General features: G+C 35.0%; 2 protein-coding genes and 1 pseudogene across 2 annotated transcripts; all 3 read right to left on the reverse strand.

The window, feature by feature from the left end:
• Nucleotides 1–125: 125 nt before the first annotated feature.
• On the reverse strand, nt 126–7,105 carry LOC120159569 (casein kinase 1-like protein HD16). The gene is made up of 16 exons (XM_039170136.1): nt 6,530–7,105; nt 3,520–3,651; nt 3,339–3,412; nt 3,174–3,243; nt 2,982–3,037; nt 2,807–2,878; nt 2,499–2,593; nt 2,348–2,414; nt 2,128–2,257; nt 1,799–2,017; nt 1,459–1,598; nt 1,058–1,232; nt 806–896; nt 577–734; nt 297–485; nt 126–220 (listed from the first exon to the last, which is right to left on the reverse strand). The coding sequence occupies exons 1-16, from the start codon at nt 6,980–6,982 to the stop codon at nt 161–163; spliced, it is 2,181 nt and encodes a 726-aa protein (XP_039026067.1). The 5' UTR covers nt 6,983–7,105; the 3' UTR covers nt 126–160.
• Nucleotides 7,106–11,605: 4,500 nt separating this feature from the next.
• LOC120159630 lies at nt 11,606–12,314 on the reverse strand (annotated as a pseudogene).
• Nucleotides 12,315–16,130: 3,816 nt separating this feature from the next.
• On the reverse strand, nt 16,131–21,768 carry LOC120159517 (homeobox-leucine zipper protein ATHB-15-like). Its single transcript, XM_039170101.1, has 18 exons — nt 20,747–21,768; nt 20,505–20,664; nt 20,294–20,397; nt 20,084–20,174; nt 19,854–19,949; nt 19,663–19,776; nt 19,487–19,570; nt 19,184–19,339; nt 19,022–19,096; nt 18,751–18,857; nt 18,465–18,657; nt 17,958–18,143; nt 17,766–17,846; nt 17,520–17,654; nt 17,101–17,426; nt 16,761–16,866; nt 16,499–16,648; nt 16,131–16,393 (listed from the first exon to the last, which is right to left on the reverse strand). The coding sequence occupies exons 1-18, from the start codon at nt 20,953–20,955 to the stop codon at nt 16,247–16,249; spliced, it is 2,520 nt and encodes an 839-aa protein (XP_039026032.1). The 5' UTR covers nt 20,956–21,768; the 3' UTR covers nt 16,131–16,246.
• Between the last annotated feature and the right edge of the window lie 1,473 nt (nt 21,769–23,241).

Genomic DNA, 23,241 nt, shown 5'->3' on the forward strand with positions numbered 1-23,241 from the left:
ATTGATTTGAAAGCCTGTACTGGTTAAAATTCTCTACACCCTCATCGATGCAACTTGGAGGGTTGGGTTTTTACCATATGGATAGCTAGTTGAGAGTTTGACAGGCCTGGATCTTCAACCATGTCACCAAGGAGATCCTAAACAAATGAAAGTGGCAGGCTCATGAAACGGTTCGCCCATAACAAATGGAAGCTAGGTAAAGATTCCTCGACCACTTTTCCTGCAATATTGTAATGAAACTTAATAAGTAAACGGAAGGCAAAAAGCTAGTAAGGTTCATATAGTCATTTATCAACCTTGACATGAGTGCTGGGAAATGCCGAAGTTCTGAGAGTTTCCTGTGTTTCATCTGCTGGCCTCCTCCTTGGCACACTAAGGATAAGAGCAGCCTGATCTTGAGTTGCTGCAGTAGCAGTTATACGATACCCGCTATCCCACCGACGATGGATGCCTTCACTAGGATAGTGGAAGTCAAGTTCAACAACCTACAATGATTATACAAAAAAAAAACTCAGTTACATATTCTTCTTTTAAAGAATGTGCTGGGATATAAATTTTGTAAAAATCGATCAGTACCTGGTCTGTAAATCCAGCACCACGCGACATAACAACTGCCCATCTGCAACCAGAAGTGGCCATTGAGGTGACATAAAATCCCTCTCTCCATTTTTTGTTAATCCACTTAAAAGGAAAAGAATCGCTCACTTTGTATGACTGCTGCAAATACGAAGTACCTGAACACAGAATCGAAGCTAAGTAGACGAAACCAAACGGATTTGACCAAAATCAGATGCTGTAACCTTACCCTTTGACATTACTACCAAGGAGCCTCCGTCTGTAGACCCTGCTATAGCACTGATATAATAGTTCTTCTCCCATTGCTGCATTATCCATTCCTTCATACAGCAAAACATCAAATCAATCACAATGATAGAATCTGAATTCATAAGCATCTTCTAACTACATGGATATAAAAGGCATAGAAGAAAAAGAAAAATGGAACACGTAAAACTGGAGGATTGCTCAACATTGACAAAGTATATGAAAAGATGTGTACCTTATGAAGGAAATAGGGTGAGAGTTGATAGACTTGTGCAGAGAATCCAGTACCGGCATCCATTATAATAGCCCATAGGTTTTCAGAGGAAGCTACACTGCTAATAAATAAGCCATCCTCATTTCCTTTCTCAATGTGCTGTGCAAGCCTTCCATCAGACACATTATAGTGATACCTGAAAACATGTCCGATTAAACTTCCCATCCTTGAATATTCTCTATACTGAGGCCTGGATCACTAATTAGTTTACTCCTAGATTTAAAGTGCAGGACAATGACAAGTGCAGACAGTAAACGACGCAGGTACAAAATCAACCGAAAAAAGCAAAAAGACACATAGGATCAACTAAATTAAGAAAACAGCTCTAAAACTGAACTACAATTAACTTAAGGCATAAATACCTTTGCTTCATAGGCCTATGAGCATTATAAACACTAATCCACTGCAATGCTGCCATGCCCAAACGAACCTTCTTCTTTGGTTGTTCATCTTCTTCATCCATAGACAACCGGCCTCTCTTTTGACCAACCTGATTAATAAGCTTCACAAAAAATTATATATATATATATATATAAGTCAGAAATGCTAAATTTTACTGGCCAAGGAAAAGTAAACAAATTTTATTGGTAATAATTAACATTTACCAACTTTTATTACACTCTTATAGTCAAAATTACTTTGACGGCAAAACAAGCCCAGTACCCAAAAAAAATCTTTACAACGACAAAGAATAATCTGTACCTTCAGCGCACCTTCTGTGCTAATTGGGCGGATATCTGGATTTGGACCAACAATCCCATCAAACAGAGAAATGTATTTTGCATAATTAGGTTCTTCATCAAACTTTAAGTTGACTACATATTCAATAAACTGTTTGAAAGGCAACGGACAGAAGCAACACAAGGCCTCTGGAGATGTTGACATCTTCTTCTTGCAAACAAGGAACCCTTTATTGTCTCCCTGACATTTTTTAAAATGAAATTACAAGAAAACTCCAAATCATTATATACATGAGCAAAAGCAAGCAAGAATATCTGAGTTAGAAAAGTGGAGCTTATTGAAGGACCAACCTGGTATCCTTGCCAAGGTAAACGGCCTTTAAGAAGGAAAACTAGTGTATATGCCAGGGATTCTAGATCATCTCTCCGGCTACAAGTTCTCCCTAAATGAGCATGCACACTGGCATAACGGACTGTTCCTCTAATACACAAAAGTACTCCCTTTAGATAAGAAAATGAAGCAGTACACAAAAACATGTTACAATAATCATGATTTAAGCAGTTGTGGTACCTAAAAACATCTGGTCTCTGGTCATATTCAGCATGTAAACCCGTTGAACTATCTTGCCACCTAGTTGCTGATTGCCAAAACAGGTTAGTATTGATTAAGTGATGATTTATCGGGGAGTACTTAACATATAAATCATAAGACTTAAAATTACCTAATCCAAGATCAACAAGAAATAATTTTTTTTCATCAGGAGTCCCAACATGACCTAGAAGAAAGTTCTCAGGCTTTACATCTCCATGCACATAGCTGCCCAAAGTAACAGAAAAACTATTAATAAGCTGAAAGAAACAAAACATACTCAAGTTAAGATCTAAAGTTCTGCTGTTATGAGAGATTGACCATTAGAGAACCAGAGGATGATTCTCATGTTAAGCTATTCAACAATCCAGGGGAGGGTGGGGTAAAAATGCTTTTCAGGCCAACATAAGGTTAGAAGGTTTCAGGGGTTGAACTGCTTACCCTTTAGAGTGCATCTTCTCCAATATAGATATTGCTTCAATAGCAATGCAAGCAACCATTTCAACAGACATTCTGTAATAAGAGCACACTCTAATTAAACAATTGAAATTTCGAAAAAGACAACATAATAGCAAGTATAAGATTAGAGAATACATCTTAGTTTAGTAGCACTCACGTATGATTGTTATTATTCCAAACATCCCACAGACTTGGACCCAGCATATCCATAACCTGTATAATAAAAGGCCTAAATCAGAAAGGTGTTTAGGTTAGGTGTTTAAACCTAAACACCAAAAGCAGGCACGCTTTTTTTTAATAGCAGGTAAGATTTAAAAGAAAAGAGGCACAATAAATAAACAATACATACCATGACATAATAGTCACCCTGACGGCCCTTATAGTGTACTCGGGGTATACCATGAGTGCCACCAAGTGTACTGTAGAATGACAAGGATTAGGTAAATATCTGTAAACGTAAATAGATATATGTATAAAAAAAATTACAATAAACAAGAAGTTTAACCAGACTCACTTGTAAACTTGCCACTCATGTGGCGGTCCATAGTTACATCCCTTGCTACTTTTATGCTCAAATTTCAAGGCAACCTGAAAACAAAGAGATCATGTAGAGTGTAAAGATGAAAACTCTCTGTTCTCATTGAAGATGATCAAACACAATATCTTTTAAAAGTAAAAATGAAACAATTGCATACCTCTACAGGTCCAGAGACATTTCTATCCTTTGTATTTACAGAAGAAACACACCGACCTACAAATACCTGTCCAAAGCCACCCTTGCCCAACTTCTTCTGAATTCTATACAATGGGGATCCCCCAAACTGAACCTGCAGTTTGGTGATTATTGAAGTCTAAGAAGACATGATAAAATAAAAGGTCCTAAATAAAATCTTTTTACCATAAATTTTAGATCCAAATGTGTACTAAAAAATACACAAAAGCCAGTGGAAAATACAAAATATTAAGGTTCTATGATTTTATAAAATTTAAAAAAAAATCTATAGAATGATTCCAGTTGCAGTCATTTTCAATCAACCCAAGATAAAACAAAAGAAAGTTTTAATTAATACTGAAATAAGTTGTAGTATGAACTAAATCAAATACAGATTTTTATGCAATAATTTGGTCTAATGAATTTGTCCATTTAGGTCGTATCCATGTGATGAGATGAAAACGAAATGGGAGACAAATTCGTAAAAAACGGTATTAGACAAATGATTAGTAAAAAGTAGGATGGTATAATTAGGTACAAGGAATCTAATTGCTATAGACCAACTCTAGTCGACCCTTAGAGGAATAATTCTAGATCAGCTTGAATCTAAGATATGAATAGTCAATTTATTTTACGTAAGCAACCATTGGATATTGACTAGTACATATGAACACAAAATATAACTAATCCAACCTAACTATGGATTCAGATAGGGATGCCAGAAAAAGAATAAAAGTTTGCTTCATCTTTGACTCTGAATTATAAAGAAAATTCAAAGCAAAGAATAACTGGATGAACAAAGTATGCATGGATTCAAAAAAAAAATCAGTCTAAGGACACTACTAAAAAAGAATATGGAAATAGGTCTGATGGTTCAAGATACTCTCATAGCGCATCCAGAGAATATTTTATTACCTACAGTAATAGGATTACCCCTATTTAGATTACTTAGCAAATTACTAGTAAAGTTAAATTTTCTTGTTTGGCTCAGTTAGCCTGAATCTAAAATTCTTTACTTGATAGAAATAAGATAACCATACAACACTTTTTACTAAATTGTCCTTTATCATAAGGATGAAAAAAAATCATAAAGTTATGCAGAAGTAAAAGGGGACTATGAAATAGAGAACAAAATTAAAGCAAGATGACGATGATGAAAACAACAAAAACAAAACAATATAAACAAAATTCTAGACTTCCAAAACTAAAAAAATAATAATAAAAGAAAATTTAAATTATAGAAAAGTTAACTTATAATAAAAGGGAAAATAAAATAAAACCGAAAAACAATAAACCCATAGGCAGAATGCTAAGTTTCCTTAATAATGACAGACAAAAATCACTTATAATAATAAATAAATATATTTGGAATGTTACTGTGAGAATATATATATATAAACTAGAGGTTGATTCATTAGTTTTTTTTATTATTACTATTATTATTATTATTATTATTATTATTATTATTTCATTATATGTTAAGGAAAATATATGAACGTTATTAAACATGAGGGGTGAAATTGTCACAAATCACGCATTAACAAGGTAGTGTTAGAGTGCCTAAGAAATAAGTAGTATTGAGGTCATCCCAAGCATCACGAAAATTTGAAACTATTTGTAATATCACATTACCAATACCAATTCAACATAATTTTTTGGAACTAGACATGGTAACCTGATGATGGAATGTCACACTCCTACCGGTAATATCATTTGCCCCAATCAAAAGCCCCCTCACTTCCATTTGTAATTCTTAATTGCATCAGCAAGTTGCCACAGGAAAACAATTTTGATTTTACTTATCCCAGTTAGAAAGCAGGTGCATAACCATCCATTGATATGATTACAATGCCAATGACCATAAATCAAAATAACCAAACAAAAAATATGAAAATCTTTTGTAATGCTAGTAAACTCAGGCTATGCTAGGAAAAGAAGTGAACGACATAAAAGTGAGATAAATGGCTCTTCAACTCCTTCCAAAGATGCTACAAGAGAGCAATATTTTTTCTCAATATTAAAAAAAGTAAAAAAAACAACTTTATTATTTGTTTATTCTTCATAATGAGATAGTTATTGGAATCATGAAACATTATTTTGGGAACTTTGATATCAGAATTCTCACTGTTTATTGTCTTAAACTCCGCAAATAGCAAAACACTCAGTACTGAAGTAAAGCTACAAATGATCTGGTGTATGCACATGCATCCAAATTTAGAATCCAATCAATAAAACCATAGCCTAATAAGAAACCACAAAACACCTCTATATTTATTACCTTATCCATTAAAAGTTAAGACCAAAGGGGCAAAACTAAAGTATTCTGCTTGTAATTCAATAGATGGCTACATATTTCAAATAATTAAGTCCTTATTCTGAGACAAAGATGCAGATTGTTATATAAACTTTTTTCTCACACATTGTATGAACTTAAGTTCAACAATTCCAAAAGTTAAAAAACATGCATCACGTTTGTCTCTCAATGCTCTATGAATTTTAACAAAATATGTCCAGAGAGTTCCATAAAAAAATAAATATTGTTTTCTTCACTAATACAAAAATTATAAATATCTAAGGCTAAAATTGCTTAAGTACCCATATCAATAACAATGTATAATTCCTTCGTGTTTATACCAAAAGACTCTCTCCCTTAATTAAACAAAGCAGTACCTAAGATAATAAACCCTCACAGTTTTTAACATCCTTAACAAGTATGTCAAGACCGAGAGGAGAATCCATTTACAACATCCAGTGAGACAGTTAAAACAGATTCCAAAAGCCAGAACTCTTTCATATAAGTCTAGACTCTATACTTAAGACTAAAACCAAAGCAAATCAAGTTTATGTAGGTTGTTAAAAACAATCCTATGATCAAACAAATTCCGCAAAAAAAAAAAAACCAATTAACCAACCAGCTTTTAGAAACAATACAATATATGCTAATTTCACAATAGGAAACCATAAAAGCAAAAGATACAAAGGAAATCTCAAACCTTTTCAGGAATCGGGGCGGTGCTGCCTTCATCCTCACCAGCATTCCCCTTATCATTGCTCCGCCTTCCTCCGTTATTAAACTCATCCATCGCCTTATCCCCAATTTCCTCTTTCTCCACTCTCTCTCGTTCCACTAAAACCCTATTATTGTTATTGTTGTTGATGTTGTTATTCTCCTCCTCCCCAACTGCCGCCGCGACAGCTAACTTGTTATTTCCCCCCTGCGCCCGCTGTTTCTTATTCTTATTCCCACCGTCGCCGTTGTTATTGTTTATCACAGGCGCCTCAACTTCCGCCGCCGCCGCTTCAGCCGCCCGTCGCCGCCGCCTAGTGCGCGTCGCGATCGCTTCCACCACCTCGATCGGATTCGGCTGTTGTTGTTGCTGCTGCTGTTGTCGTCGCTTCGGTGTTGCTGCCCGGCCCTTGCGTGCTCCGTTACGCCGTACCGGCATGGTTCATTCTTCTTCTCCCTCGATTCTAATAAATTACGAAAAAAGAGGGAGAAAAAAAGAAAAACCCAAAGATTAAATTTTCGCTTCTGTCTCTTTCTCCTTCACTTCACCAAATAATCGCTCAAGAATGCCTAAATCACAGCGCCCTTTTTTTCAGGGGAAAAAACAATAATATATTTGATTATTGTTACTAATTAATATTAAGAAAATTACAAGAAAGAAAGCGAAGCGCCAACGGAGAAGGGAAATCAAGAACTGAAGAAAGAAAATATGGAGATTCGATGATTGCGAAAGTTAGAGATCTGCGTTGTACACAGTAAAGAAAATGGATTTTCTTCCTCTTTTTTTCTTTCAGTTTTTCTTTTTTTAATTATTTCTTATACGTTATATAAAAAATTAAAATATTCTGGCAAAATAGAAAATAATAATTAGTAGATGTAATACACGCTAGCGGTTGGATTTATTTGGGTTTTTTTCAACATTAAGGTTTATTTTATTTTTAAGAGTAAATTATCTATTTAGTCACTGATCTATTATTTAGTTTTTGTTTTGGTCACACAATTATTTTTTGTTTAAAAACATATCTAAAGTTATTTTTTATTTAAAATATATATTTGAAGTTACCTTTAATTAATTTTGTTAGTTGGCTAATAAAATTTATTTAACCTTATTGGCTAATTTAAATAGTAATAATTTTTACTTAAGGAAAGAGGGAAAATAAATTTTATTCCATATAGGTATTGAACTTATAACTTAGAAGAAATAAGAAATATCAACTGAAATTTAAATATAATATTATTTTTTGAAACATAAATATAGTATTACTAAATTACTTTTAGTACAGAGTATAATATATATTTAAGTTGTTTTAGAAATGAAGTAGTTTGTTTATTTAATAATTAATATTAAATCAACTTGATCATAAAATTTAATGAAGGGTTAACCAAATTAATAATATTAAAAAAATCGACATATTTAATTGTTTACTTTGATTTTTATTATCTTAATTAATAATTTTCGATTTAAACATTTTCTTTAAGATCTTATTTTAGCTAAATAGATTTTTTGATTTTGTATTAATCATGCAAATTTAGCTGTAAAAGGATTGTTGTTACTTCTTAAGGTCATGTGTTTTAGCATCATGAATACTAAGGATGTAAGCGTTCAATGTCAAATAGTTGAGAGTTATTTTTGAACATATATTATCTTATACTTACCTCATATTAATAATATATATATATATATATATATATTCTAATTTTATATGCAAAAAAAACATGTCTTCTGATTTACTTTGCTAATTGATATTTAAGTAAAGTTTCGAAGAACTAGCAACAGCCCGTCTAGCTCAGTCGGTAGAGCGTAAAGCTCTTAACTTTGTGATCGTGAGTTCGAGTTGAACCCCACGGTGGACGATTCATTATCTTTCTCACTGCTCCCGTTTTTATTCTTTTAAAATTAAACAAAAAAAAACCATTTAAAAAAGAAATTTGGCCATATCCAACCCATATTAACTTGAAAATCTTTGCTTTCTTAGCCATCCTTCCCCAAGGCCCTGGAGCTATGGTTTTGCTTTCTGAAGCTAAATTACTCATGTTTTGCATGTGTCATTTGCTTTTGGTTTTAAAAAAAAATAGTGGTTTTACATGACATTTACCTCCTTTTATATATTATTAACCAAGTAATTGACAGTTTGATTAACGTGCTGTAAAAGTAGTAAATAATTATTTCATGTTTTGCATGTGTCAAAATGCAAAACTGAGTAGCCTTTGCTTTCGGATCCAAAAGGATGAATACTTTCCCATGCCCATAAATCTGCCTACGCGTTATATGAAGCATGCCTTTTTATATTCAACAAGCAAAAGGCTACAACCTTTCTCCTATGCTCCACCCACCACTGCAAAGTGTATCTCAATGATCATTGTATAATGTCTCATAGGTTCAACAAGGGTTGCGATTTAAGATCTCAGTGGTAGAAAGGAGTGTTGTTCTTTTTAGAGGTTCCGGGTTCGAACAGTTACGTTTATAAGGTGTGTGTGCATTGTCAATGGCTAAAAAATATTCTGAACTGATATTATCTTATATTCACCCTCAGCCTATTAAAAAAACATTTTAAATTTTATAATGTGCAAATATATTTTTATTTATTTTAATTTCATTTTAAATATATTTCAGTTATCAATTTCATTATAAATTAAAGACATTTCTTAAACGTTTTGAGGGGGGTAAGGATGTTTGCTTGAAGACGTTGTATGTACTTTGATTTAAAATAAAGGGTAAACTAAACATTTAGTATTTAAACTATTGCTTTTATTTTGTTTTGGTACCTAAAGTTTATTCTTTTTCAAAATCATACATATGTTTAGTTTAGGTTTCAATTTGGTATCCCGCCGTTAAAAAAATTAACAGAACTGATGATATGACATTACGTTATGATGACACATCAATATCACTGTCAAGTTTTTAACGAAAGGATACCAAAATAAAACATAAACGTTAGGTATGATTTTGAAAAAAAAATTGATATCAAAACAGAACAAAAGCAATAGTTTAGGCACTACACATGTAGTTTATCTTAAAATAAAATAATAAATTCTAGCTCCTCAAACAAATGTACGTACGTATGCATGTATGACATTAGAATCTCCATAAATAGGATAATGCTACCTTGCCAATATGGAGATAATTATGTATGTATGTGTGACATTAGAATCTCCATGACAAGGATAACGTTACCTTGCCAATATGGAGATTAATTAATTATTTGACGCAAATAAGAAACGACAAAGGGATGACACTCCAAGAATCTTTTGTCAATTTTATCAAAGATTTCATGTCTTCCATGAAGATAATATATATAGATAATTAAAAATTAAAATGATTACAATTTTAATTATAATATAAAGTGGATGAACCGCTAGATTTCGGTCCACCCCCTTAACTTTCTCAAGTAATTTAGCTTCATAGTTATAAAATGTAAATAAAACCCTTTTTAAAGGGGCTAAGGCTTAATATCAACAAAGATCCCTAATGTTTGATTAAATAGTCACTTTGATCCTTATTTTTTGAAACATTTTGACCTCTAACATTTTATTTTGGGACAAAAATAGGGTGTTTATCCCTCGTTGTTTGATCTTCATTTCGTCCCTACTCATATTTCAAGTATAATTTTTTTATTTGAAGAACTCATTAAGCAACTTCAGTGGTAAAAGAGAGTATCGTTCTCCCTAGAAGTCTCAAGTTTAAGCAACTACGTTAACTAAATTATAGGGTAAACAATGCATTCCTCTATTGAAGTTGGATTTCTTGCCTTGTAATTTTAAAACTAATTTAGGGGACACTTGGGCTCTTACCATCTTCTCCTGCTCTTATTTCGGCGTATGCTGTGTCTTGTTGCAATTCTAGTTTGATTAATTAAATGGATTTGACTTGGAAAATTAAAATAATAATATTGAAACTAGATGATTAACAAGCATACTTCCGAATACAACGGCTAAAAAATCTGAACTTAATGTTACGCCAAATAATTTATTAATGCATATGTGACCATATTGTCGAGTTTGTAATCAACATTTAAGTCTGCTCATGTATATATATATATATATTTCTCATTAAAATAATTTAATTTACTATGTCAAGAAAAAAATTACATACTAATTATTTTTTTTAAAATTAAAATTTTGAACCATCATTCTTAAATTTCTAGATCCACCGCCAGTGACATGCATTGATGTGTTATGTGTTGATGTGCAATATGTAGGGAGATATAAAATGACGTTTGTCCCTTGTACCAACGATAAGTGATAGGCCCCCTATAAATTATTCATGTGCTTTGAGTTTTTGGGAAAATAGTGGAACGATATAACATTTGTCCCTTGTAGAGAGATATAAAATGACACGTTTTATTTTTATTTTGATGTTCGATATTTTACGTTTTATTTTTATTTTGATGTTCGATATTTTTTCGTATAGTTTATTTTTAAGTTATAATTTAACCTTCTAGTATGGATCGAGAGTCCTACATTATTTTCATCTCATTATTACAAGGCATCCAATTTAAGGGTATCGTTGAGCGGGCAAAAGTATCTTATTTTTAGGCATCTTCCAATCTCTTTAGCATCGATCTAGCAATGGAAAGTGTTAGAGGCGTCTCCATTTGTGCAGACGAAAGCATCAAATCATGACGACTTCCGCGATTCATCATTTATTGATTCAAACTAAGAGTTATAGATTCATCTCAGTGATCGTCATCTCAATAGAGATATCCCATTTAGAGGTATCTCTCATATACCTGCGAAGGGACTATCAGTAATCTCGACGTTCTTAATAACAGAGGAATCATTATGGTTCATCCTCTATTGCCTACGACTGTTTTAAAGAAGTCAATTCTCACCGTAGTTGAATTTGTCCTAAAAGAAACACATACTTAAAGGACTAGAATGATAATTAATCTTTTTTTTAATAAAACACTGAAAAGAAGAAAACAATAATAAAAAGCAAAAGTGATTTCGGAGCAAAATAAAGTTAGTTTAAAAGACTTTAACTTAGCGGAATCGATTACATTATTTTTGCAATTGTGATAAACGCAATACAATCGAAAATGTAATCGCAATTTGAACCCGACTTTACATTGTGTCAAACTTTAACAAGGAAACCTAATCATTAACTTAGAACTCGGACAGTATCTTGTTCTGCTGCTTCAAATCCTTGTAGAACCTGTTTATGAAATCCTCGGCAGCTTTGTCTACGTAGCTGTTGTCTTCATCCCCATCCCTTAACGGAAAAGGAGAGTCCGTTACCCTAAGTTGTCTCGTCAATGGAGTTTGTCCGAACCCGGCAACATAGGTGAAGCCGCAACAACAGCTTCCATGTCGTTGTTGTTAAGCATCTCCAAGACAACCTTAACGGCGTTCATGGTCGCCAAGTTGTCGTCGTCGTGAGTAGGAGGCGCATGGACGCAGGCGAAGAACTGGTGGTAGCAGTTGTTACTGCTCTTCTTCTTGTGGTTGAAACGGAAGATATGGTTGGGGGTGTTGCTGCAGCTGAACTCGTACCCCGTGACAGCCGCAGGTGAGACCTGGCGATGGTGGTGGTGGAACACGAGGTTGCCGATGGCCTTGGCGCCGGCGATTTTGCCACGTTTGAGCACCATGTTGAGATCAACCATCAACTTTTTCTTGGACACAAATCCTTTTCTCATCATGAAGAGAACTGCCCTCACAATGTTCCACACTCTTTTGCTAATCACCAGCAGATTTTGCTCCATTTTTCTGAAGCTTAGCTTAAACTAATTTTCTTTTGGGTGACCTTTGAGAAAGAGAGAAGAAATTGGTACTTGTTTGGGTTAAAGGGAGAGAGGGAGGAGGAGGGTATATATAGGGTATGAGAAGCATGGATGTATCAAGAGACTGCCCCTCACAATGCTTCACCTAGGATGCATGGATGTTTTATGTTTTTTAATGTTTTATGGATTTGTATGTACTTATATTAAACTAGATAATATCCTCTAATTAAAAATATATATAATCAAAAATAGAACTACAATAGAACCCTGTTAGAAGACTTATCCACTAAAACTAGGTGTACGGTCCGGATTAGTCAAAGTGAAACTTTAACTGAAAATCAACAATAGATTGATTATAATAAAGGAATTATAACTATTGATGGAATCAAATAGACATGATGGTTATTTACAATTTAATTACTTTTTTGGTTTGGATAGAGAGTTGCAGCCGGTTGAGAACCAGTCGTTGGCATAAGTTGATGACCTCTAAATCTATGAGGGGGTAAAGCATATAGGAGATAAGTTGAGATGGTTTCGTTAAGATCGTATCATATCTCTTGCTCATGCTTGAGAGGTTATATAGGGATTCGTTAGTGTACGTGTCAACGGTAGATTTAACAGACACAGCGGATACGATCATATGACGGTTAATTTAATTCTGATAAGTCACGTGAGCCTTTCTGTAATCGTATCAATAAGTCGTGACTTCTCGAGAAATGTTGTATATTCGAGATCCTTCTTCCGAATAAGTTCTCTCAATAGCAGAAAATTAAAGATATTTTCGAGTCACTGAGGTACGAGAATTCCTTTAACCGGGTACAGAAAGCAGCTTCCTTGGACGTACTAATATTTGTAAGGCTGCTCTTGTTTCCAGTTCTTTGTGCCTTGCTCCACTTTTCTTTTTCTTTTTAGCTTGGGTATTCGTTTTAAATATAATTATTATTGAATTAATTGTTTTAAATATAATTATTATTGAATTAATTGTTTTAAATATAATTATACCATGAAAGATTACGCAAATATGGTCACTAAATTTAAAAGCTTTTAATTTAATAACTCAATTTTGACAATATTTCGTTTTGTCATTTTATCGTTAATCATTTAACGGCATGGTAATAGGACATCTATCTTTTAAAAATTATGAAAACACCCCAAAATTTTCTTTTAGATTTATGAAAATATCATTGAAATTTTTCTTCTCAAATTTTAACCTAGCCTCTTTAATTCTCTATAATTTTCTGACACCGGAGGATGTTTTTCTAAATCCCAACTATGGAGAGGTGGAGAATGAGGAGACCAGTAATATATCTTGATTTCACGGTGATCGGACAATGAGAATTGCATATCAAAGTTTTCTTCTTCTAAGTTTGGGATTGAAGTTTCGCAAATGTCAAAGAAATTTAAAAAGAATCTAAACTGATAGAGTGATAAAGGTCGATAAATCAAGTTCATCGATATTTAGAATGATTACAGAAATGTCGGAGAGCAACAACATCAACACCTACATGAAGATGAAATTCTAAGTATTCCATATCCTTACTATATTAAATGTTCAAGTGGTATTGATGCTCATTTATCCTTAATTTGACTCCTGCCCCAATTATAAAGGAAAGAAAAAAATCTTATCCATGTTTTTATTTTCTCAAAACCTTTTTCTTATTCCATCCATACGATGTATAATTTTAAAGGTTTACATGCACCATTGCCCTTTAAACTATATATTTATATCGAATTATCCACTAAAGTACTTTTTTATAGATGTTGTACTCCTAAAGTTTAGATCGTTACTTTATTTGTCTCCAACAGTTAACTCCATTAAAAACAAATAAAGGTAAACTACATATTTAGTCACTCAACTGTTCTCACGATTTCATTTTAGTCACCCAACATTCTAACTTTGTTTCTATTTTTTTCCAATAACAATGTACCTAGTAATAGTTTTTTTTTATATAAGATTAAGTATTAACATTATTTCTAATCACCCTTTGTTGGAATTTGGAGATAGGTGGTTGGTTTGAAACAACTTGACAGGAATGCTGTGCTAGGAAACAAAGATTTTGTTGCTGAGGTTGCGAGACTCTGTCGCTTACAACTTCCTAAGGTGGTGAATCTCATTGGATACTGTGGCGATGGAGATCAAAGGCTGCTGGTTTATGAATCCATGCCTGAGGGTTCTTTAGAAGACCATCTACCTGGTATAAACTTCTCTCCATTAGAGTGAGGGTAACTCAAGGTCTAGGCTATTTGCATTATAAGACCAATCCTCCCATCATATATCGTGATCTCGAGTCCTCGAACGTTTTGTTGGATGAACAATTAAACCCCAAACTGTCTGATATTGGACTAGACAAGCTCGACCCTTCAACGGACAAGATGCCTATGCAATCAAGGGCAATCGAAACTTATGGTTACAGTGCATTGGAGTTTTCTTTCTAATTCTGCCAGTCTTCCTCACTCCATCTCATCTAAGCTGCAACTCTAGGAGTGTAGTGATGACGACTAATCGGATTGTGACGGTGATGATCACAGTAGCAGTAGCTGTAGAAGTATGAATAGTAACGGAGAAAGTCATGATTGTAGTAGATCAAATTATGGAAGTTCTTGTTCAAGAGAAGAACTCAGCATCTATGAAGGAAACGCTTTTCAAGACACATGAGCCATAAGAAATCACAGTCTTTGCTAAACCAGAACTACAACGAAGAATCCGAGGGTTCAAGTTCCTGCCCAAGTGAGGAAGATAAAAGAAAATCAAGAAAGTCATCGATACAAACAACCAGCATGCAAAAATGAGGCGATGGGAGTGTTTCATATTTGTACATTTTCATTAACCAAATTTACAACGAAAAGAATATATACAAAAGGAACTGTGAGAATGGTTAAATGACTAAATGTATGATTTATATACCTTTATAAAAAAATTAAGATAAACGAAGTAACAATTTAAATTTCAAGAATAAAGCATCCAAAAAACACTTTTAAAGAATAACCATAAAAAATACATAATTTAAGGTTACATTTCATTTTTTTAAAATTTTCACATGATAAGTTACGTTTCATGTCAATTGAACCATTTGAGGTTCCTCTGCATGTAGATCCACCACCAATTTAAGGTTCCACTACGCTCAATTCTCACTTGCTTTCCAAATCCAAGTATCTAAAAACTTGGTTGGGGGGGGTTGTCTCTAACTTCAACATGCCACCGCATGCAGAGGCTATCACTAGCACATACACCAGAACCACCAACTTCCCCAAGCCACCAAGAGACTCAAATTACAGCCTAAATTGAACGGATCGGATATCTCTTTTCTGAGCAAGGACATGCTTGAGAATTACAAAGAAACAACAGCACCGGCGGCAGGAGTGGATGAGGAACAGCTAACACCCATATCTTAAGTGGAAAAAGCAAAGTGCGAGTGTTGCGGGATGAGTGAAGAGAGTACACCGGAGTACATCAAGCGAGACCGGGACAAATACATGGGTAAACGGATGTGGGCTATGAGTGGAGGCGGTGAAAGACAAGAAAAGTGGAGGGGATGACAATGAGACAAGAGGAAACGTTGGGTACACACGAATAGGTGTGCCAAGTTCAACAAGTTCTGAAGGGCTTACCAGGCTTTGTTGACGGCAGAAGCAATGAGGGAGATATTGAGGAAAGGTACGAGACCGGAACGGAAAAACCTTAGGGCTAAAACTTTTAGCCATTGGGAGAATAAAGGACCTCAAAACAAAGGTAGGAATGGTAGATGCTCCAGTTATATACCTGAAATTAAGGGAGATGAAGGCTCTCACTGTTGAAAACTGAGCCATTTCCAACCAGAGGATTCCATTAATACATCAAACTGTTAATACACGCATTGTCAAACTGATTCCAGTAAGATACCATCCATGGTTTTCACCAGCTAAAGTTGAACAAAAAATATTAGGAAAAACAAAAACAAAGGATGATACTTAAGCAGTTTCTGGTCTATAATAGAAGTTTTTCACACAAAAGACCAGTTGATGAACATAAAGCAGATGCAATGAGCATTCTCTTCTTCATTCAACACCTTCCATGCCACTGCCCTCTCGTATGAAATCGGTCTTCCCATGCTCGACATACATATCCCGCCTTGCAGACAACCAAATCCCTACCCACCACCACAAAGAGATCATTCATTTGATAAACAATCATTGGTTATTGTATTTGAAAAATGTATTTTTCCATAGTTTGAAACCGGAATAAAATGGCAGACCTGTTGCATTATCTGTGGGAACTCATTGCAGAGTGCTTTACGCCCATGTTCATCGAATATTTTCTCCAAGCTAATATCCTGCAGAGCAACCAGAGTCGTCTCCAGCATGTCCAGCCCAGCCTGGTTCGCAAAGGTGAAGACAGGCAGTGCCTGCAGAACCATCAGTTAAACATAGGCTAGCATTAGCATTTTACAAAATGATAAGAAATATATTGGTACAAAATATGGAGGAAGACAAAGTGAATTCAGTCCCAATGCTGACCTTTAGCGAGCAGCACATGATAGCATCTGAGTGCTGCCACAAGGACTTGAGGATGGATTCACTCCCTTCACTGATAGATTTCAGCAGCTCATCACCCATGTAGACCCTGCAAGAATAGACAACAAATCATTCTACGGATCGTAACATTTGTATGTAAAACAAATATCTGAGCTAGGCAACATATTCTGCACACATGGTAAAGGATACAACAATGCAAGAGTAGACACCAAAGTCAACAAGTAAGATTCCCGAATCTATCAGTACAAATCATAGAAGATCGACAGCTCTGGTATTTAGATTATGCTAAATCCATCTCAAAAGGAAGGTGGGTCCGATGTACCTATAACTCTGACAGATCCAATGAGCAAGTGTCTGTGCTTCAGGAGTGCCCAGTGGGGTTCGTAGACCAGTATGTGAACCCAAATTAGATGGAGAAAGAGCTAATGCAACCCTCTGAACTGAAGATATAATGCTGCGGAGATATTGTCGGGCCATGGATGCTACTTGTTCTTGCATGTGGCTCTCAAATGCAAACTGAAAGGCTATGGTCATCACAGATCTCACACAGCCAGAATTACCGGAGTATTCATTAGATGCTTTATTTCCGGCTGGCCCAATCTCAAGAGCCGACGCAAGGTCAAGTGTGCGATTTGGACTAGATGCTTCCTGCATCAGTTTCCATTGAAAAATAAAAAAAAATACACACAAAATGCAGCAGAAAACTAACAAAATACCCTGTATTAACACAAAAATGCCAACCTTCCCGGAATCGAGAGGAATAATGCGAAAACCAGAAGGTAAAAGAGGTGCATCATCAGCTAAAGAAGCATCGGTGGGAGCAAACATAAGCTCAGCACAGGTGCCCACCGCATTTTCATCCATTCCACTGCATAGCTATAAAAAATATAACTGAAAATTAAGACAACCCAAAAACCAAGTGTGATGAAAGTTTTTTTGCACACCAGAATGACTATACGAGAACAAAGTAAAAATAAAAATGCTTACTTGCAAGAGAAAAACATCTCTTGGCATTATTGCATCTTCAGGACAATGTGCAATTCCCTCCAACTTAATTACCTCTAAGCACTAAAAATAACATAAAATTAAAAAATTTTGTACGTTAACAAACACAGAAAGTTGATACAAATAATATGATATCACACATTTCATTTAAGGACTATAGAACATTGTACTTACCTCTTCATGCTCAATAGTATGTGCCAGTGGAAGTATGACTTGACCACCGAAACCTCCTACTTGAGACCCTGGCAAGCTACAGGGACCAACTTTAATAGCTGCAGCTGAGTAGGCATCAATGCTGGTGTCTGCCCATTCTGATCTGTGTTCCCGCAGAAAACGGAGAAGAATTGCGGGTGGTACGTTCTAAAAGAGAAACAGAAAAAAATTCATGAACCACGTAAAGATTGCTCATATGATGGAATGGTTTGCAACTGCTCTGGTGTTGCAGAATATCTTTCAGAAAAAATCATGCTGAAGAAATTAAGTCCAGTTGAATTATCCAAACACAAGATTAGCCAAGATTTAACAATTGGAATAACATCATGTAACGGTAAGTATAATGTTATCATAGCAACAACACGAACACAAGAAAACCTAAGCTACGAACAATTCTGAAACCATGTCATGCACTTCCAAAAATAGCTGCCATGGACCATCAAGACTGAAAAATGAAAGCATCCTGACCTGTAAAAGCATTGATGCCTTGGCACATAAGATCGCATTGCTGACAGATGAAAATCCATTCGCGTAGGAAAGGTTGAGGGTCATCAGCTTGTCGGGAGATGAATTTACAAGGATAGTAATATCATCTATGCCATCATTTCCCATCATTGACCACCCTTCATCAGTGAAACCATTGACAGCCTCATTAAAACTCCTGTACGGAATCATCCACCAAATTGTAAAAATTAGCATATCAATTTTAGCAGGCATAAATAAAGCAGATGACAACAAGTGCCTGGAAACTAACCTGCTTAACCTTTGGCTAATTGCACGTAAGGCTGCTGGTCGACGACCCCAACCGGTTGAATTAGATTGTGAAACTTCCTGAGCTATCTGCCTCAGTTGTCGTAGAGCCTAAAAGAAAATCACAAATTAGGTTCCATCCTTTCTTAAGCTACAATTCTAGGAACTTTATGTAGGAAAGGCTTCCTTTATACAATATCGTACGTTTGTGATGAGAACTATAATAGTAAAAAAAGACGGCAACACATAACACGTAAATGGAAGAAAAATCATACAGCTATTGTGGTCTTTTGAGCAAGAATTGTTGATGATTCATAAAGTGGGCGTAACACCTCAGGCACACTCCTTGACTGATTGATAATAAACACTCCAAATAAGTATACATGTTATATAGTTTAAAAACATTCAAGACAGTTTGCATGCGACAACAGGTGTACCTCCAAATCCATATGATCAACAATGTGTATGATTGAACCATCCCCCTCACAAGGTCGTATAAGGTAACCACTCGGGAACATTTCAGCTCTCACAAAATGCTGCATCGTTGGCATGGTAGGGCCATTTTGAGTATTTTTAAGCGACCTCTCACAGACCTAAGCATTACAAAAGTTGGAAAGAATTCACGAAATTAAAAGACAAGTGCATATGCATCTTTGGAGGTCTAATACACAAAAAATAGTAGTTAGAGTATATTTGGTCCGATGACAAACCAAAAACCAAATATTTATCAAACAACTTACCACAAGACTTCCATCTTCTAGAGCAGAAGTATAGCGCAACAACCAGAAGTCGCGAGCAGATGCCAAAGTTGTTGGTGCATACAACTATACACAACATCAGCAAATTCAAAGAGGTCACTAAAAAATAATTTCACCAAAAAAGTCTTGACAATTACACCACATTAAAGTGTACAGACCTGCATGTATAGAAGTTCGATGGTTCCACCGTTGGCAGTAGGCAACACATTTATAACATCCACGGTTCGGCAATCACGGAACCACGAAGGCCTATCCTTGAGGAGCTCGGCGACCTGAAAAGGACATAGTCATTGAAATACAAACAATCAAAATGAAGCCGTACCAGGCTTCAAAGACAAAGTAGACTTACCCTTGTAGGTTCAAGACCAACAAGGCCGCAAACACGTGCTGCCACTCCAGTGCAACCATGAGAAATAGCAACGATTCCTATGGAATCCGGACCAGGCTGTTCAAGTGGAAAAAAAGAGAGATGATGACAAGGGTTCAAATGTCAAAAGTTGCAGCTTAATGAAAACAATTTATGGTTATAATTCTACCCCTAAGATTAGTAATTTTTAACAACAAAGAGAGAAGAGGTACCTTCATTCCAGGCATTTGGACCCACTCAACAGCAGTTCCAGTGGCCTTTGAAAGAAACTCTGCTAAAGTCTCTTCTGCAATGGACAAAAGCCTGAAACGGAGAAGGATACAAAAGCATCAATCAATTTAATAACCCACAAATACACACAACAAAGAGGTCACAAAGCACGATGAAAATGAAAAGGACCTAACAACCATAACCCCACTAACCCTGCAGGACTAGCATCTCTCGGAGGATGCTGTGGTGTCACGTGGTGGTGTTGACCGCTCGTCACCACGGAGTCACAGCTTGGATCTTTCCTCGCTAGTGTCGCCTGTGAGAGAAAAACAACCCCAAAAACAAAAAATTGCAAAATCTCCTAGTAACTGGAAAGAACACAAGGAAAAACTAAACCCAGAATCTAAAACATAAAATCCTTACATCCTGAGTATGTTGGCGAAAGTAGCCATTTTCAAACACCAGCTGTGACACTTGCTTCTGCAACCTATCATTCTCCTCCATTAAAAGCTTGTTCATTGCTGTCAGCTTCCTATTTACAGCTTGAAGGCGTGATGCCTCTTTCCTCTGCTTCTCTCTACATCTGACAAATCAAATAACAAATATAATTACATTGTGGCAAATAAATTGCAGTAAACAGAGAGTTAAGAAAACCAAATGCAAACCTTCTGTTTTGGAACCAGACTTTGATCTGTTTAGGCTCGATATTGGAGAGGATAGGGCACTCCCTAATCAACTGCTGACGACGAATAGAACTAGGCTTCGGGCAATCATGATAAAACCTTTCAAGGGCCTCAACCTGCTCAGGTGTGTACCTTACATATTTCCCATTATCCAGGCACCCAGGTTTACCATCCTTGCAGGACATTGACATCTTTCAAACTTCACCCTCAAACTTTAAGGAAACTGAACAAAAGTACTAAAACGAACTAAAGTTTACAAATTTCACAAAAACCCACCAAGGAAAAATGAAGGGTTTTTTTTCGTTGGTCTCTCTTTCTCTCACTCTCTTCTTTGAGTTACTCCATAGCTTGAACATGAAGATGACACAATTACACAAATGCTTCTCTTTTTTGGGGGGAGGGATTCTAGTAGGTGTTCATCATTAGTGCAGATTTGGATACTTTAACGCTAGCTTGTGAAATGTTAAGGAAAGAGAAGAGAGAAGGATTAAAACCCAGGCAAAGGAAAGGATATCCGGATTGGAGACAGAGAAAACCTTGGACCTTGCTTTTTTTGGCACTCTTTGAGGACAACCCCAAACTCCAAAAAAAAAAATCTCGTAATATCTTTCGAGATCAGAGCTTCCTATTACATAAAAATACTGATCTGATTCGACCAACCAATTTTCCCCCCTCCAAAACACTAAAAAGACAAAATAAAACGGCTTCCTTCTTGGACCGAGTTACCAGTTCCACTCAGCCAGATTCTGAGTCACCAAGACGCCTCCTTTAACACCAAAGAACCCTCTTCAACCACATAGTTTGGCCGTTCTCCATTTCGTAAAAGACCCGAATCGTCCCTAACTTCTGAAACATCGTTTCTATCTTTCTCAGGATTCAATCACCAGAAACCAGAGCTTTACTTTTCACCACGAGAATTTCACAAACCAAAAAAACAGGCAGAGAGACAGTTTTTGCTTTTTCTATGGGTTTCTGCTTTTGTTTGCTTTCGAGAGTTTCATTTTCTAGTTATTTCAACTTATATGAGTTTTATAATTTTGGTTCTTATATGTGCAAGGATTTTTCATACGGCTCACTATTGAGCATTAGCTTCTCCACATACAAACAGAGAAAGGGAAGAGAGAGAGTCTTCCACTTCACTGTATAGAGTGCAGACCAATCGGAAGAAAGTGAGCATTTTTTTAAATGTTTTATTTTTCGGAGTAAATGCCGTCTTTGCCCATTCCATTGCTTCAAATAAACTATTGTAAAAAAAACATAACTTTAGTAGGTGCACGAGATTTCTTATTTGATATTTAAAAAATAAAAAATCATATATGTGATTATATATTAATTTTTATAATAAAGATAATAATTGAATTATTAAGGTGTTTTATCTTAATCATCGAATTTTTAACTTGTATTTTTAACTTGTATTATAATCGTTAAAAATTCATTTTTATTTCTTCTCGTTAATTGTTGACAAAAACGGGTAAAGAAAACAAAAGAACACGAGAATTTTACGAGGTTCGATAATGTGCTTACGTCCTCGCTTCGTTCACTCCGTTCCATCTCATGTCCTCTTTACTGGTATATTTATGAACCATACTTAACATTAATAAATATCAATGTTGAGTCTTGTTAAAAAAACATAATTTCTCTAATTTGTGGTTATTTTAAAAGTTGAATTTCTAACTTTTAGTTTCTATTGGACAATTGTTTTCTGTCGCTGTTGTTCGATGGTTTTCTCTTCGAAAAGATCACTAAATTAGTCATCTTCTCCTAAATAATTCCTAATTGATAATTTTTTAATTAATTTAAATTGATTATAAAGTTATATATGTTTTAAATTTTTTTAATTATTTGATAATAAAAATTTAAACACTCTTACATTATCTTAGGCTCGAATCTAAGACGAGACATGCATGGGATCTCTCATTTGGTACCGTCGGATTCAGTAAAGCCAACGCTGTAAGATGAAGCCCCCGGTGGCAAAGAAGAAGAAATAAATTTAGGGACTAGAAATGACTTTATCCCAATTTGATAGTATGAAAAGCGTGAGAGATAAGGGAAAGGAGGGACCTGTGCGTTGCATTGCGTGGGATAGAGGGGACACAATGATGAGGTTTTTGCATGCGTCTCCATTTCTAAGCTTTCTCTTCACTCTACATATTTTAAATATATAAATTAAACCACACATTTAATATCTAAATTATTTATTTTAATTTAATACTTAAATTTTATATTTTAAAAATATTATATTTAACGTTTATTTTAAATTTAATTTTAGTATCTATTATTAAAACATTAACCGAATCACTGACTTGATATATTTTACTTTTTTCAATAATTATATGATATTATCTTATATTAACACGTTAACATCATCATTTAAAATTTTAATAACATGTATAAATATTAGGTACGATTTAAAAAATATCCAAATTTTGATATATATCAGAATGAAACAAAAGTAATAAATTAAATAATAAAAATAT

Source organism: Hibiscus syriacus, unplaced genomic scaffold, assembly GCF_006381635.1.
Source record: "Hibiscus syriacus cultivar Baekdansim isolate YM2019G1 unplaced genomic scaffold, ASM638163v2 tig00111366_pilon, whole genome shotgun sequence".
NCBI classification, from domain to species: Eukaryota; Viridiplantae; Streptophyta; class Magnoliopsida; order Malvales; family Malvaceae; genus Hibiscus; species Hibiscus syriacus.